Raw genomic sequence first — 15,173 nt, 5'->3', positions numbered from 1 at the left:
GTGAAGTACATGATACAATACTACCTCATTATAACAATGTCCATGGCAGCCATACAGAATACTGACTTAGAGTGAGTCTGCTTTATAGTGAAGTACATGATACAATACTCCCTCATTATAACAATGTCCATGGCAGCCATACAGAATACTGATTTATAGTGAGTCTGCTTTATAGTGAAGTACATGATATCATGCTACCTCATTATAACAATGTCCATGGCAGCCATACAGAATACTGATTTATAGTGAGTCTGCTTTATAGTGAAGTACATGATATCATGCTACCTCATTATAACAAAGTCCATGGCAGCCATACAGAATACTGCCTTATAATGAAACACATGATAATACAATTTTTCTACCACTAAACAGGAACAATGTCATAATGAGGGTCCCTAAAGAGAGATGCTGTGAAAACCATATTAGAATGAAGGCTCCAAAAATGAGATTATTCTTGTGTTAGTTGTGTTTACAGGAACATATTCATTTTAGTGTCAAGATATCAAAATTATAACATCCTTAGACTATTCATGTGATTTCAAGATTCATTTTACTAATCAAGAGATGCTGTGAAAACCATATTAGAATGAAGGCTCCAAAAATGAGATTATTCTTGTGTTAGTTGTGTTTACAGGAACATATTCATTTTAGTGTCAAGATATCAAAATTATAACATCCTTAGACTATTCATGTGATTTCAAGATTCATTTTACTAATCAAGACATTTGTGGAGTTAGGGACTATAAAAAAACAGACTAGCTAAAGTCAGAAAAATTTAAGTATTTTATGTTTTCATGTGTGAAACAAGGTTCTAAATTGAGAATATTTGGGGTATTGGGCTTTTTTTGTAGACTTCAAAACTAAAACATAGAAACTAGCAATTTAAAGACACAAACATACAATTGCCATGGATGCCATTCTTGGAAAAGGCATATAATTTTTCTTACATATGACCAGAACTGAAAGTTTTTGAGATAACCAAAGAAAATGATGCCATGCCCAAAAAATGAATTTACATCACCCCAAAATTAAAAATAAATTTTAATCATGCTTTCATGTAGCTCATCTCCTCTATTCTTTTTAAGACATTTTGTGGCCAATATGTCTCATATAAAGTGCTGTTCAAAGTGTGCAATTTCTGTGTATCTGATTTCCTGCCATATCCCTCTGTATAGTAGCATTCCTTGTTAATAGCACTATTGTATTCACATTACAGGCTAGACTCTGTAACACTGACCCCATTATTGGCATATCCCTCTTTATAGCAGCATTCCTTGTTAACAGCACTATTGTATTCATGTTACAGACTACACCCTGTAACACTGACCCCATTATTGGCATATCCCTCTTTATAGTAGCATTCCTTGTTAATAGCACTATTGTATTCACATTACAGACTACACCCTGTAACACTGACCCCATTATTGGCATATCCCTCTTTATAGCAGCATTCCTTATTAATAGCACTATCGTATTCATGTTACAGGCTACACTCTGTAACGCTGACCCCATTATTGGCATATCCCTCTTTATAGCAGCATTCCTTGTTAATAGCACTATTGTATTCACATTACAGGCTACACTCTATAACGCTGACCCCATTATTGGCATATCCCTCTTTATAGCAGCATTCCTTGTTAATAGCACTATTGTATTCATGTTACAGACTACACCCTGTAACACTGACCCCATTATTGGCATATCCCTCTTTATAGTAGCATTCCTTGTTAATAGCGCTATTGTGTTCACATTATAGACTACACCCTGTAATGCTGACCCCATTACTGGCATATCCCTAATTACCTGTTGTATCCCTCCTTATCATAGCCCTCTTGGTTATAGTCAACAACACCATCATATTCATGATATCGACTGTACCCTGTCAGATTGAACCCATCACTGTCATATCCCTCTTTGTTGTAACCAATGTGGTTGAATCCCTCATCATCAAATCCATTCCTGTCAAAGCCTGTATGAGACACACAAATAATTTTGTCTACGATTACTACAGATAGCATGTATGTGTGATAGCGGACAGATCATTTGTTGCATGGTACAACTAATTTCAAGAATACAGTGAATGGCACCTTATATGGCATTCCCTTCTTTAATAATCTTCCACACAGGCACCAGTAGGCTATGAGTGATTATAAGTCGCATAATCAAAAGATTTCTTTATTACCCTAAGCAAAAGCCATCCACTAAGTTATCTACCTAGTGAAGGTACATGGTACATGGAAATTTTGTACAGAAACCATTCTCCTTTTTTCAGTCAAACTGAATTTGACCACATTAAAAGGATTCATCTTTTGCCTAAGTACAAGCCATCCACAGTTTGTTCAAAATATGTGGCGTAGAACTAACGTTACTGTGCAGAAACCATTGTTGTTCTTTCAGTTGCACTGACCATAACCTCTGACATTCTGAAACTGAAATCAATAGACTTTTTCCTTACAATCCATCCACAAAGTTTGGTCCAACTATGTAATGTGGAACTAATTTTATTGTGTAGAACCAGTCACAGTGACACTGACATATGACTTTTTGACTAAAGGATTGAGAGGGTTTTTCTTGATCCTAGTGCATCATAACACACTCTGCCTTATGGTTAGCACATAAAAATCTGATGATGGCCATGTGGGTTAAATGGAAAAGAATACTGTAATCCAGCTAAAACTGAGTGGCCTTATAACAGCACAATAATGTGAAACATTTAGCATTTTGATCTAATTCCCCAAACTCTTATTATAAAAACATTATTACTTATTATCTAATATGAAACATTTTCAGTCATGTGTTGAAAAAACTGAAGGGCAAGTCATGACATCAAATAGTAGCACTTATAATGGCTACCCGATGGTAGCCCAGACCAAAACCATTCTAGTTGTCCTGAACTCATGGCACAAGATTTGTCGAACTACATACTCGCTTAAATGACGAGTCCAACTGCAAACTGCACAGACCCTAATCTGCTGGCACATAATGCAATGACAGATCAATGTCTATTTTGCTTGCAGTTGGACTTGACTTATAAGTAAGTTTCTTGTTATGACTCTATGGTCTTAAACCAAGTAACAGAAAAAAGTAAAACCAACATGTTTAGAAGAATTCAACAAATAATGTATTGTCCAGAATACAAAAAGAAAATTTAAAAGGAACTTAACTTACAGTATTGTGACTTAAATTGCAAACAGTCTTTAAAATTTGATCACACGTCTAAACGTATAGTGTTCTGAAAGAATTTCAATATGAGAATGTGCTGATGTGCCTATAGTCCTAAATGATCTAATGTGCCAACAATCTTGATGTATAACAATGACATAATCTAGAATGTCCTGAATGAATTCATAATAATCCCTAAATAGTATTTAAGTCCAAAGTCAGTAAGCCTGTTGTAATTCCAATGAATAAATTAAATACATAAATTCTCTCACGTTATAACAGAACACAACTAAAATACTGATTCCACTAGACATATGTTAAAATAGGAATGAATAACCCGCTTGACCTATGTCAGGATAACCCTTTCTGAAAAAAATACTCCCATCATTGTAATGGAAAATTAACCCAAACTGTAACCAAGGTTGTGCCTTTGGTTCAGTTTTAGCTAATCAACCTGACCAAAATCTGGTAGACCAGGTATATTATAAGGGAAAAACCAATGTCATGAACTCAAATCCAAGTAAACAATCATGGACAAAAATTAGCTGATCATTACAATCTACAGTTATGGACAAAAGTTAAACACAGAATACAGATATACATAACAATAAGCAGCATCTTTATAGTGATGTTAAACATGATTTATACAGCCCTGCTGAGTTTTAAACATGATTTATACAGCCCTGCTGAGTTTTAAACATGATTTATACAGCCCTGCTGATTTGTAAACAGGATTTGAGTAGCCCTTCTGATTTTTAAACATGATCTGTACATCATTTCTGTGTTTTAAGCATGATTTGTACAGCCCTGCAGAGTTATTTTTCAAGAACTTGTATAACTTTTCAAGAAGTACTTTTTCTTATGGAATTTTAACTTTCTCCATATGTTGCTTGCCTACCACTGCATAAATAAGCACTAAAGTAACAGAACAACTCATAATTTTGCCACAACTGGAAAGGGATGTTACTCCATCTAATAACAACTGGTGTCATGTGTTTCTGTCCCACTCAATTTTATCCACATTTATTTGTTTATTCATTATTTTATTGCTATTATTATTTTCTTTAGTTTTAATCATTTTGTGCTTTCTCTGATAAACTTCAGGAATGCTTCAATAAATTCAAGGACTTAACAAGGAAAAAACAACTATTTTGCTAAATTCAATGAGTTTTCAAGAAAAACCTGATTCAAGAATTATTCCATGTATGAACCACATTAAATTATCACAGTGACTGCCATCAAATTAATAAATAAATAAAAAAAACATTTTCACATATAAAATAGGGCATGGTGATAAAACTAGGTCACAATAAAGCTAAATCAACAAGCAAGAGACCCACGTGTGTTTGACATTGCTCATCTGCTCAAAACTGGTCTCAAAGTTCAATGCAATAGCAGCTGGCCATTATTATGGGTTAGAGGATGCAGCTATATATGATAGTATGTCAGTACTGTGTACACAAAACTGAAAGAGTATGAGGTTAGAATGCTCTTTGTCAACTATGACTTTAGCACAATCATCCTGAAGAATTAAAGTTTTTCCTGGTTGGATGATGGTGACCTCCTTTGATAAAGAGCGTTATCATGTCACAAACATGTGTTTTGACAACAAGATAAAACAGATTTTCAATTAAGATGTATGGCTGACCAGAAAGTGTTTAACCTTCAATATTGTGTTAAAATGACAAAATATGTGCAGATGTTATCCAAATTTATATTTTACTCCAACTTGACTATGAATTGCATCCAACTCTAAATAAATTGTCTACCTTGCCAATCAAATCCATCTTGATTGAAGCGCTGTGAACCCGACTTGATACCATTATCCATTGTTCTCTTTTGGCCATTTCTGTCAAAGCCATCAATATTGAAACCATATCTGTGGATAATAAAAAATATAATTACATGTATAATTCACCTGCAGATCTGGATGTGTATTGTTTGTTCTACTGATTACTGCTAACAAATGTACATACCCAGCTCTGCTGGTACGTTATGTCATGGCAGATCTGGGTTGTGTATTGTTTGTTCTACTGATTACTGCTAACAAATGTACAAACCCAGCTCTGCTGGTACATTATGTCATGGCAGATCTGGGTTTATGCAGTATGCAGTTGGATCAAATTTGCAACTGAGAATAAATGGTACATTAGTGTGGTCTACATACAACCTTTGCAGACTGTTACCTGGCATTGTTTCCAACAGTTTTCAATCTGACTGCAACTGTGGAAAACCAGTCTAGCCTTGTCTGAACTTGTGCCTGCAATTCTGGTTGCTGTTTGTACTATATGCAGGTGATTTGTGCTTTGTCTGCATACTTTCATGCAGTAATATAACAAACATGCACAAATTACTTACTCAATGGAAAAACAAAAACAAAGATAACTGACAAGTTCAGTGCACAGAAAAATCAAGAAGATTCCATGCCTCTCAGAATGTGACTCAACCAATTCCACAATGTTTACCTCAGTACATCAGCAATTTATTTGAAAAAATCAACAACACATGAGCATTCACTTCTTAGTATTATGACTGTAAAGAAATTAACAAAACATGAGACCTACTTCAACAAAATGTGACGATGGTAACACAGTCCTAGTAATTAATCCAGTCATAACTTGAGATTCAGGTAACCCAATCCTACTAATTAATCCCATCATAACTTGAAATGAGGGTGATGTGATGTGATGTGATTTGGATTTTTAACGTTGCTTTAACAATTTTTCAGTCATATCGCTACGATGTTTGCAGTGTGGCAGTTTATAGTGATGTCTAGCACTGGGGCATCATGCCACAGACATGTAGCATGATGTCCCACCCAGTCACATTTTCATGACTCCTGACACCAGGCCAACCAGTCCTAACACTAACCTCTTAATGATGGGTGCCAAACGAGGCAGCTGTTAGTACCATTTTTGTAAGTCTTTGGTATGACTTGGCCATGGATCGAACCCACGACCTCCTATATCCGAGGCGGACGGTCTAACCACTAGGCCACTGGAGAGGTGAGATGAGTGTAACCCTGTCCTACTAATTAATCTAGTCATAACTTTTGGTTAAAAATAAATAATTGATTAATTCAATACATAACTGACCATTAATAAAAGATAACCTACAGCGTACAGTACCATTTTGTTGGATGTTATTCCAACCACTGTTTTATTCCTCAAATATGGATTATACATCTAAGAAGCAATGTCTGACACCACCAGATGAAATTTTTTCTGTCCATCTCTATCACCTAGATTTACTGAGTTATTATTTGATAAAAATTAACTTGCATCAGTAAATAAGTTCTACTAAGAATTTTAAACAGATAAAAGTATTAAAAACCTGTTCCAAAATGTGCATGCAAATTATTCAAACTGCAGAAAGATTTAATTAGGATAAAAAAATGTTGAACACTAATGAGTTTGAATAGTTTTTTTTATAAAAAGATGAACATGCAATTACCTGTGCCATGCACAATTCCTTTTTTCCAAACAATATTTGCTTATAGCCCAAGTCTTTCATGCTACCAGTGAAAAAATGATTATAGTTAAAACAAAGAAACAAAGATATGATGATGAATTCATTTCACCATGAACTACCTTATAAGCATTTTATATTGTTTTGAAAATCCACATTCCCAAGATGTGCACAAAATTCAGCAATTATCACTTAAAGATGATCAGCAAAGAAAATAGTTACATAACATAAAAACATAAGTCTGTTCAGCAAATTTTCAGCAACTATTTTCATGAGGTGTGTGTGTGTGTGTGATTTGGATTTTTAACGTAGCTTTAAGAATTTTTCAGTCATATCGCTACGATGTTTGCAGTGTGGCAGTTTATAGTGATGTCTAGCACTGGGGTATCATGCCACAGACATCTAGCATGATGTACCACCCAGTCACATTTTCCTGACACCAGGCCGACCAGTCTTAACACTAAACTCTTAATGCTGAGCACCAAATGAGGCAGCTGTTAGTACCATTTTTGTAAGTCTTTGGTATGACTCTACCAAGAATTGAACCCACAACCTCCTGCATCCAATGCAGACGTTCTAACCACTAGGCCACCGGAGCGGTCTTTTCATGAGATCAATGATGATAAAGTTTATTTTCATGGGATCGATAATGATAGAATTTAAAGTGAGAGAAGAGCCATTTTATTTAAATGCCCTGAAAAAGGTGATTTTATTAAATCTGTATTCTTCTTGCATTTGTAAACATTGTACATTCATTTATGGTCTCAGAAATGCATTCTGACTGCTTGTTTATCTCTTCCACTGATATTTTCCTTTAATTTTATTTCATTTGGAATGCATTTACCATAGTCACGATTCTCAAAGCATAAATAATTTAATTTGATGGGACATACCTATCATAGCCTTTTGAGTCATATCCAATGATTCGGTTTTTGTGCACAGGGGATCTAACACAGCATGCTCCAATCTGACACTGATTCTGGCAAGCCTCTTGGGTCAGAAAGTTGTTTGCATTTCCACCACAACCCGTGTACACAAATTTCTGACATATTTGGGTCTTATAATCAAAGTACCATCTTTCAACCCGCTGATCACAGTTCCCTGAAATAAAACAGATATGAGCAACAGTAATTAAAGTCTACAGTTTCATATACCAATTCAGCCAATAAGGTGTTTACCTGTAAATACAAATTCCATCACCCAGCAAAGCACTTACCTGTAAACACAAATTCCATCACCCAACAGGCACTTACTGGGAAACACAAATTCCATCACCCACCAAGGCACTTACCTGTAAACACTAATTCCATCACCCAACAAGGCACTTACCTGTCAACACAAATTTTCCATCATAACAGGAGCACAGGTAGAAAACTGATGCCAAAGAAATGGAGTTAAGGCCTCACACAAAAGCAGTGATGCTACCAGGAATTATCTAGATATGGGATTTGTTCTCTCTCCCATCGCTGCCAACCCCAGAGTACAAAAAAGACACACTGACTATTTTTGACAAAAATATTGATTTTTAAACTTTAATGCACATGTATCTATTTACAACATTCACACCCATCAGTAAATTGGTTACTTCATTATTTAATGTCAAAGTTGCACTCTTGCATCTTCTGAATGGGGAACCCTGTTCCATTTGGGTGCCCATTAGAAGGTGCAAGAGTGAAACACACTAAGACACAGACTGTTTATAGGAACTTTTCCACACCTTGATTTTTTTCCAATTATTATAGATTCCAATGTACCAACTTTCACTGATGATCTAAATTCTGTGTGATTTTCTTTCTGAACTGTTTTGGTTCTAGCATACAAGTAATCTTATGCAATTTTATTGTCTGGAAAACATGTGCAAAATATATCATGAACAATACTAATAACTGAAAGATGAAGGTAAATTTCTAAAAGAAATTTAGTAAAATGAACTTCAATTGAATTACATCAAAGGTCTCACTGGTATTTATATACATTGTAAGTTCAGGCTAAGTTGTTGATGATGAAGTAGAAAGCTGATGTATGCCATGGGCGCCTCCATGCTCACTAGTGAAATCACATTACACAATTTGCAATATGCAAAGTTTTCTCCTTTTAAATTACTGGATTATTTCATAAATCTAAACAAGATGCATAATTGTCCTTCCAGTTCTGTTTTCTTTTCTTTCCTTGAGAAAATTCTGAGTCTTTTGCTTTCCTTTTCGACATGATTAGAAGTTGAATATTACAAGGATGAGATACATTGAAAATTGCAACTGTTTGTGCAATCCATTATGCCAGGTAAAGACAGGTATGGCAGCCTCAATTCTGAATGATTGTTGTTGTTGTTGTTGTTGTTGTGGGGTTTAACGCCATTTTTCAGCACACGATAGGCTATGTATGGTGGCTAGTAAAAATGGTGGAGGAAGAACCCAGGAAAACACCAGCAAGAACCACTGACTCATGAGAAACTACTGGCAAGCTTTCTCACATACCCACATTGGCTGAATCCTAGACTCGAACCCACACAGACAGAGGTGAGATGGCAGTGATCCATAACAGAGAACACTTTAGACCACTCGGCCACTCGGGGACCCCAATTCTGAATGAACCAATCATATTTTAGATTGCAGGTGATATAGTTGACGATTCTAATGAGTGTAACAAAGTTGAAAATGCAAAGGTTATGGAAGTTTGAGTCATCCTTAAGATCCGTTCACATACCAACTTTCACAAGAATATGTGTAATAGGGTCCATCATAGTATAGGTTTGACCAACAGCTGAGATTAAAAAAGTTGCCCTAATATGCAAATTATGTCAAAATGTTTTTGGTATGGTGGCAATACTCCACTAAAATGTAATAACATGTCAATTTTCATGAGTGCACGTGAAATAGTCAGAAAGACACTTTCTTTAGTGATATGAGGAATAGCCAATCAGATGCAAGTTCCTTATAAACTAACTTTGAGCCAATGGAAAGCTACAAACTTTGGTGAAGCATCAATATTATATTATTCACCACTTGTTCAACAGTCATGTCACTCTTATGATTTTAAAGTGAATGGTTTGCACTGGATTACTGATAATAATATGTAAATTACTGCATATGACTGCTTTAAAGTCATATCCAACTGCAAATAACATAGACTCTGATCTCACATTACATGATGCAATAGTGGATCAGGGTCTATACTGTTGATTCTACTGATTACTCCTACCAAACTGTATGGACCCAGATCTGCCAGTGCATTATTTGACAGCAAGTCTGGGTCTGTGCAGTTTGTTGTCAGACTCAACTTATAAGTGAATATATATGGTACAACAAGTAAATCTTGATATCCATTGCAAAATTCTTGTGACCTTTAAGGATCACTTTCTTTTCAAATTTATACAAAAAATAATCTTTATCGAATCTAAAAACAGAATCATTTACCAGTGCCAAGTGGCAGACTGCAGACCTCCTCAGCAGTGTACTGGCAGAGATGTCCATCCAGGTTAGGGAGGCAGATACAAGTGACCTTCTCAGGTTCATTTGGCCATATTGAGGGAACACACACACCACCATTCTGACATGGGTTCGGCTTACAGAAATCTACAAGAGAGTAAAATCATGAATACAGTTATGAACGTTAAGAGATTAATAGAGGAAAACAATTATTGCTTTTCTCTTGTTGGAGATAAAACTCTGTTTGAGACAATATTACATCTTTGTTTGCATCTAAGTGGGTCAAGTGGCCCATGACCTTTCAAAAAGTGGGCCATCTATTGGTTAGCATTGTAAAGACTGGTTCAAAGCTGGCTATCCATTGGTTAGCATAGCAATGGCAGGTAAAAGTGACCATACATTGATTAGCAATGTAAAGACTGGTAAGTTCTGGCCATCTATTGATTAGCATAGCAATGGCAGGTAAAAGTGACCATACATTGATTAGTAATGTAAAGACTGGTAAATTCTGGCCATCTATTGATTAGCATAGCAATGATAGGTAAAAGTGACCATACATTGATTAGCAATATAAAGACTGGTCAATTCTGGCCATCTATTGATTAGCATAGCAATGGCAGGTAAAAGTGACCATACATTGATTAGCAATGTAAAGACTGGTAAATTCTGGCCATCTATTGATTAGCATAGCAATGGCAGGTAAAAGCGGGCCATCTATTGGTTAGCATATCAATGACAGGTAAAAGTGACCATACATTGATTAGCAAGGTATTAATTAGTAAGCTAAAAACCTAGCAAATTCTGGCCTTTTATTGGTTAGCATAGCAATAGCAGGTAGAATTGGACTATCTGTTTATTAACATAATAAAGACAGGTACAGATACTATTTACGTTACAAGAAATAAAAGAACCTGTGCGGAAAAAAAATGAAATCCACCATTTTTGAATAAACTCGAATGAATATCACAAGGTAATTATATCCCATTCTTAGAAACACAACCTGAGATCTACTTGGTCAAAGAAGAGCCTAATAAATTTCCAACTGTTATTTATTCACTTATTGCAAATTAGTCTTCCATGAAGCCAAACTTGGTAGATACTTTTACAGCCAATCAATAATCTCATCCTTATACTGTGGTTCATCATGATCATCAAAATATGACGGAGGGTTCCAAAGCACAGAACACCAACCAACTAAACCAAGTTATATTGATTTTTATTTCTAAAACTGTTTTCTGCTTGGGAATTGTATTTTAAAAAATCCAGCTTCTCACCAATATGATCAATCAATTAAACAATATTAACTCATTCGGCCCCAGCACTGTTTTCAGTGTCTCTGCTGCTATGCCTCAGAAGCACAAAGCTGTGTCTAGCTGCTTGTGCCCCATAGTTTTTACCTGTTTGAAAACATCATGCACATGCATTCACTCTTACCTTAATTTCTCTTCTTATATCCAAACAAAATCCATGAAATATTCACCATTTATTTCAAATGAATTTGTCGATAGATTGATGTAATTTTTTCCCTATTTGTTGAAGTCTTTCACAACTTATTTATACAGTATTTACAAAATTATGTGCAATGTTTATCCGCAAGAACTCCATCATCATCGCTGTCAGCATCATCATCTTCAGATGATTCAATCTCAGAAACTTCTATGTCCAAATCTAAATCTCACAAAATATCCAACTGCTGAACATATCTTTCCTCAGCTTGCTCAATATTTTCAAGATCAAACCCAAAAACTCCACATTTTTGCTCTCATCAAAAATCACTCTTCCGTCCGCCATCATTTACGATTTTTCATGAACAGAACACATGTATTTAAACCGCTCTCAAACTTTAGCCCTTGGCTTGTGAACAATTCAGATTTCCACAAATGAAAGTAAAATCATTTCTGATTGGTTTAATAGTTGTTTAGTTCTTGGAATAAACCATTTCTAACCAATCAGAGATGTTGTATCTAACATACATTCATCACGCCTGGAGATGGGATCAGCCATTGAATGCAGTAAACAATTCATGACTACAGGCGGGATCGGCCAATCAATGCAGAAACCGGATCACGCCTACAGACTGGATCGGGGCCGAATGAGTTAACAATATATTAGGAATTAATTTTTGCCAATTAAAGATATTGTATGCCAAAAAAAGCCAAACAGTGTTGAGATTCTGTGCCACAATGTCAATGTTAGTTAAGCAAAAATGCACACTTGGTGCCACCCAAAGCATATGTTTAAAACAAAACATGAATACCTTGACAGTTCAATTTTTTTGCATAGCAAGTATCTGTATTACTGATCAGTTTTTCTTAACTTCTATTTGACGTGTAGTTTAAACTTTTATTAACAATTGAAACCAGACCCAAGTCTTCTTTATATATTAAGACAAACATTTTCGATGAACCTTGAAAAATTGGTATTCCTGGACATCTATGATAAGACAAACAGTTTCGATGAACCTTGAAAAATTGGTATTCCTGGACATCTATGATAAGACAAACATTTTCGATGAACCTTGAAAAATTGGTATTCCTGGACATTTATGAGAGTCAGCATATTTAACTGAAGAAAAATCAGCAAATTTGAAAAATGTAATGATATTAAATTAGTTGACAAACACCTTTAATTCTGTCCAAAATAGTACAGATGAGTCAAAATACATAATATACGCATCAAGACCTGAGGGAAAAAGTTCTTAACATATTCAACTGAAATATCTAAATAGTTTTTGAACTATGCAGATTGCAAGCAACATTCCTAGTTTCCACTAAAAAGATAAGGATATGCTTGAAAAGGGGCATAACTCTGTCCAAAGTAGGGGTGGATGAGATCAAACCCAAGAAAGGCACATGGACTTCAGAGAAACAATGTTCTCATACCAAGCTGTCTAATTATGAACAAGGAAATTAAAACCATATGAAAATATAAAGATAACTGTCACGGGTCATAACTCCAAAATTGTGTAGAATAGACAACACAAATATTAGACACATCTAGGTCTATGAAACAATGTATCTGATTGCTCCACCACAGTGCAATCTGAAATTTAACCAAGATAATATACAGACAGACAGATGGAAATTCATTTGGACAGAAAATAGTAACATTATACCACTGGTGTAGTGGGGCTTACAAATCCACTAGAATGGTAAACATCATATAAAAGAAATCTAACCTCTATTCTCCATACAGTCTACCAACTTGCCCCCGAAGTACCATTTTGCAGTGCAGACTCCACAAAAGTCAACATGACAATGGGCCTCAGGATATGCTGGGCATTTCTCCTTCAGGCAAGGGTTATTCAAGCACACTGCCACATCCGTGTTGCACACACAGGATGTCAGCAGGGAATTGACATCAAAACAAAATCTGGCTGATGTTACAGAGACGTTTCCAGTGGGCAAAATCACAGGGACCATATCTAAAAACATAAGCAAAGATAACAGTAAATCATAAAATTACTGAGAAAGTTGGGAATTACCAACTTAGCATAGTTACAAACATCAAAGTCTTGGAAACTATTCAAGGGCAAGACACTCAAGTAATATTTTTGCGGATGTATTTTCCTCATTAAATTCATGAAACTGTAGTAATTACAGATAACTGCATTTGTATGGGAAAATATGAGTGATTATTTTACAAAGTAATACTTCATGATCTTGGGAGTAAAGTATTAGTCCCAAAATACGAGTAGATATTTTCCCATACAAATGCAGTAACCTTTTTATTATGTACTCATTTTGTTTCCTACCTAAGGCTTAATAACAAGGGATACACTACAAGAAACAGAGTAATTGAATTTATGCTGTATTTCAAAATATATACAAAATCATAGATTCCTGAATACACAGTAACAATATTAATTCCTGCATAGCACTGCCAACAACCTCCGAACTTCGTTGTGCACTACACATTAGTTTTAAAAAATTCTCAAGATTCATTGGATGAATTTAAACATTTGTATTATGATGCAATCAATATGACATCACTTATTTCCCTAGGAGTATTATGATGCAATCAATATGACATCACTTATCTCCTTAGGAGTATTATCATGTAATCAATATGACATCACTTATCTCCCTAGGAGTGTTATCATGTAATCAATATGACATCACTTATCTCCCTAGGAGTATTATCATGTAATCAATATGACATCACTTATTTCCCTAGGAGTATTATCATGTAATCAATATGACATAACTTATTTCTCTAGGAGTATTATGATGATGCAATCAATATGACATCACTTATTTCCCTAGGAGTATTATCATGTAATCAATATGACATCACTTATCTCCCTAGGAGTATTATCATGCAATCAATATGACATCACTTATCTCACTAGGAGCATTATGATGATGCAATCAATATGACATCACTTATCTCCCGAGGAGTATTATCACGTAATCAATATGACATCACTTATCTCACTAGGAGTATTATCATGTAATCAATATGACATCACTTTTTTCCCTATGAGTATTATCATGCAATCAATATGACATCACTTATCTCACTAGGAGTATTATGATGATGCAATCAATATGACATCACTTATCTCCCTAGGAGTATTATCATGTAATCAATATGACATCACTTATCTCCCTAGGAGTATTATCATGCAATCAATATGACATCACTTATCTCACTAGGAGTATTATGATGATGCAATCAATATGACATCACTTACCTCCCTAGGAGTATTATCATGTAATCAATATGACATCACTTATCTCACTAGGAGTATTATGATGAGGCAATCAATATGACATCACCTTTTTCCCTAGGAGTATTATAATGTAATCAATATGACATCACTTATTTCCCTAGGAGTATTATGATGCAATCAATATGACATCACTTATTTCCCTAGGAGTATTATCATGTAATCAAAATGACATCACTTATCTCCCTAGGAGTATTATCATGTAATCAATATGACATCACTTATCTCCCTAGGAGTATTATCATGTAATCAATATGACATCACTTATTTCCCTAGAGTATTATAATGTAATCAATATGACATCACTTATTTCCCTAGGAGTATTATGATGCAATCAATATGACATCACTTATTTCCCTAGGAGTATTATCATGTAATCAATATGA

The 15,173-nt window shown here is 35.0% G+C and overlaps 1 protein-coding gene across 1 annotated transcript in view; it reads right to left on the bottom strand.

Annotated features, from left to right (window-relative positions):
• LOC149773656 (uncharacterized) overlaps positions 1-15,173 on the bottom strand; it is a 208,564-nt gene that overhangs the window by 147,079 nt on the left and 46,312 nt on the right. Inside the window, exons 14-18 of the mRNA XM_089946245.1 lie at positions 13,234-13,479; positions 10,044-10,202; positions 7,524-7,731; positions 4,932-5,041; positions 1,804-1,969 (exon numbers count right to left, since the gene is read on the bottom strand). Coding sequence (XP_089802371.1) covers positions 1,804-1,969; positions 4,932-5,041; positions 7,524-7,731; positions 10,044-10,202; positions 13,234-13,479 — 889 coding nt within the window. The remainder of the gene's footprint in view (positions 1-1,803; positions 1,970-4,931; positions 5,042-7,523; positions 7,732-10,043; positions 10,203-13,233; positions 13,480-15,173) is intronic.

This window comes from Sinohyriopsis cumingii, unplaced genomic scaffold (assembly GCF_028554795.1).
Source record: "Sinohyriopsis cumingii isolate HCF-2022 unplaced genomic scaffold, ASM2855479v2 utg000622l, whole genome shotgun sequence".
Lineage (NCBI taxonomy): Eukaryota > Metazoa > Mollusca > Bivalvia > Unionida > Unionidae > Sinohyriopsis > Sinohyriopsis cumingii.
This window is presented reverse-complemented; position numbering and strand designations above follow the sequence as displayed.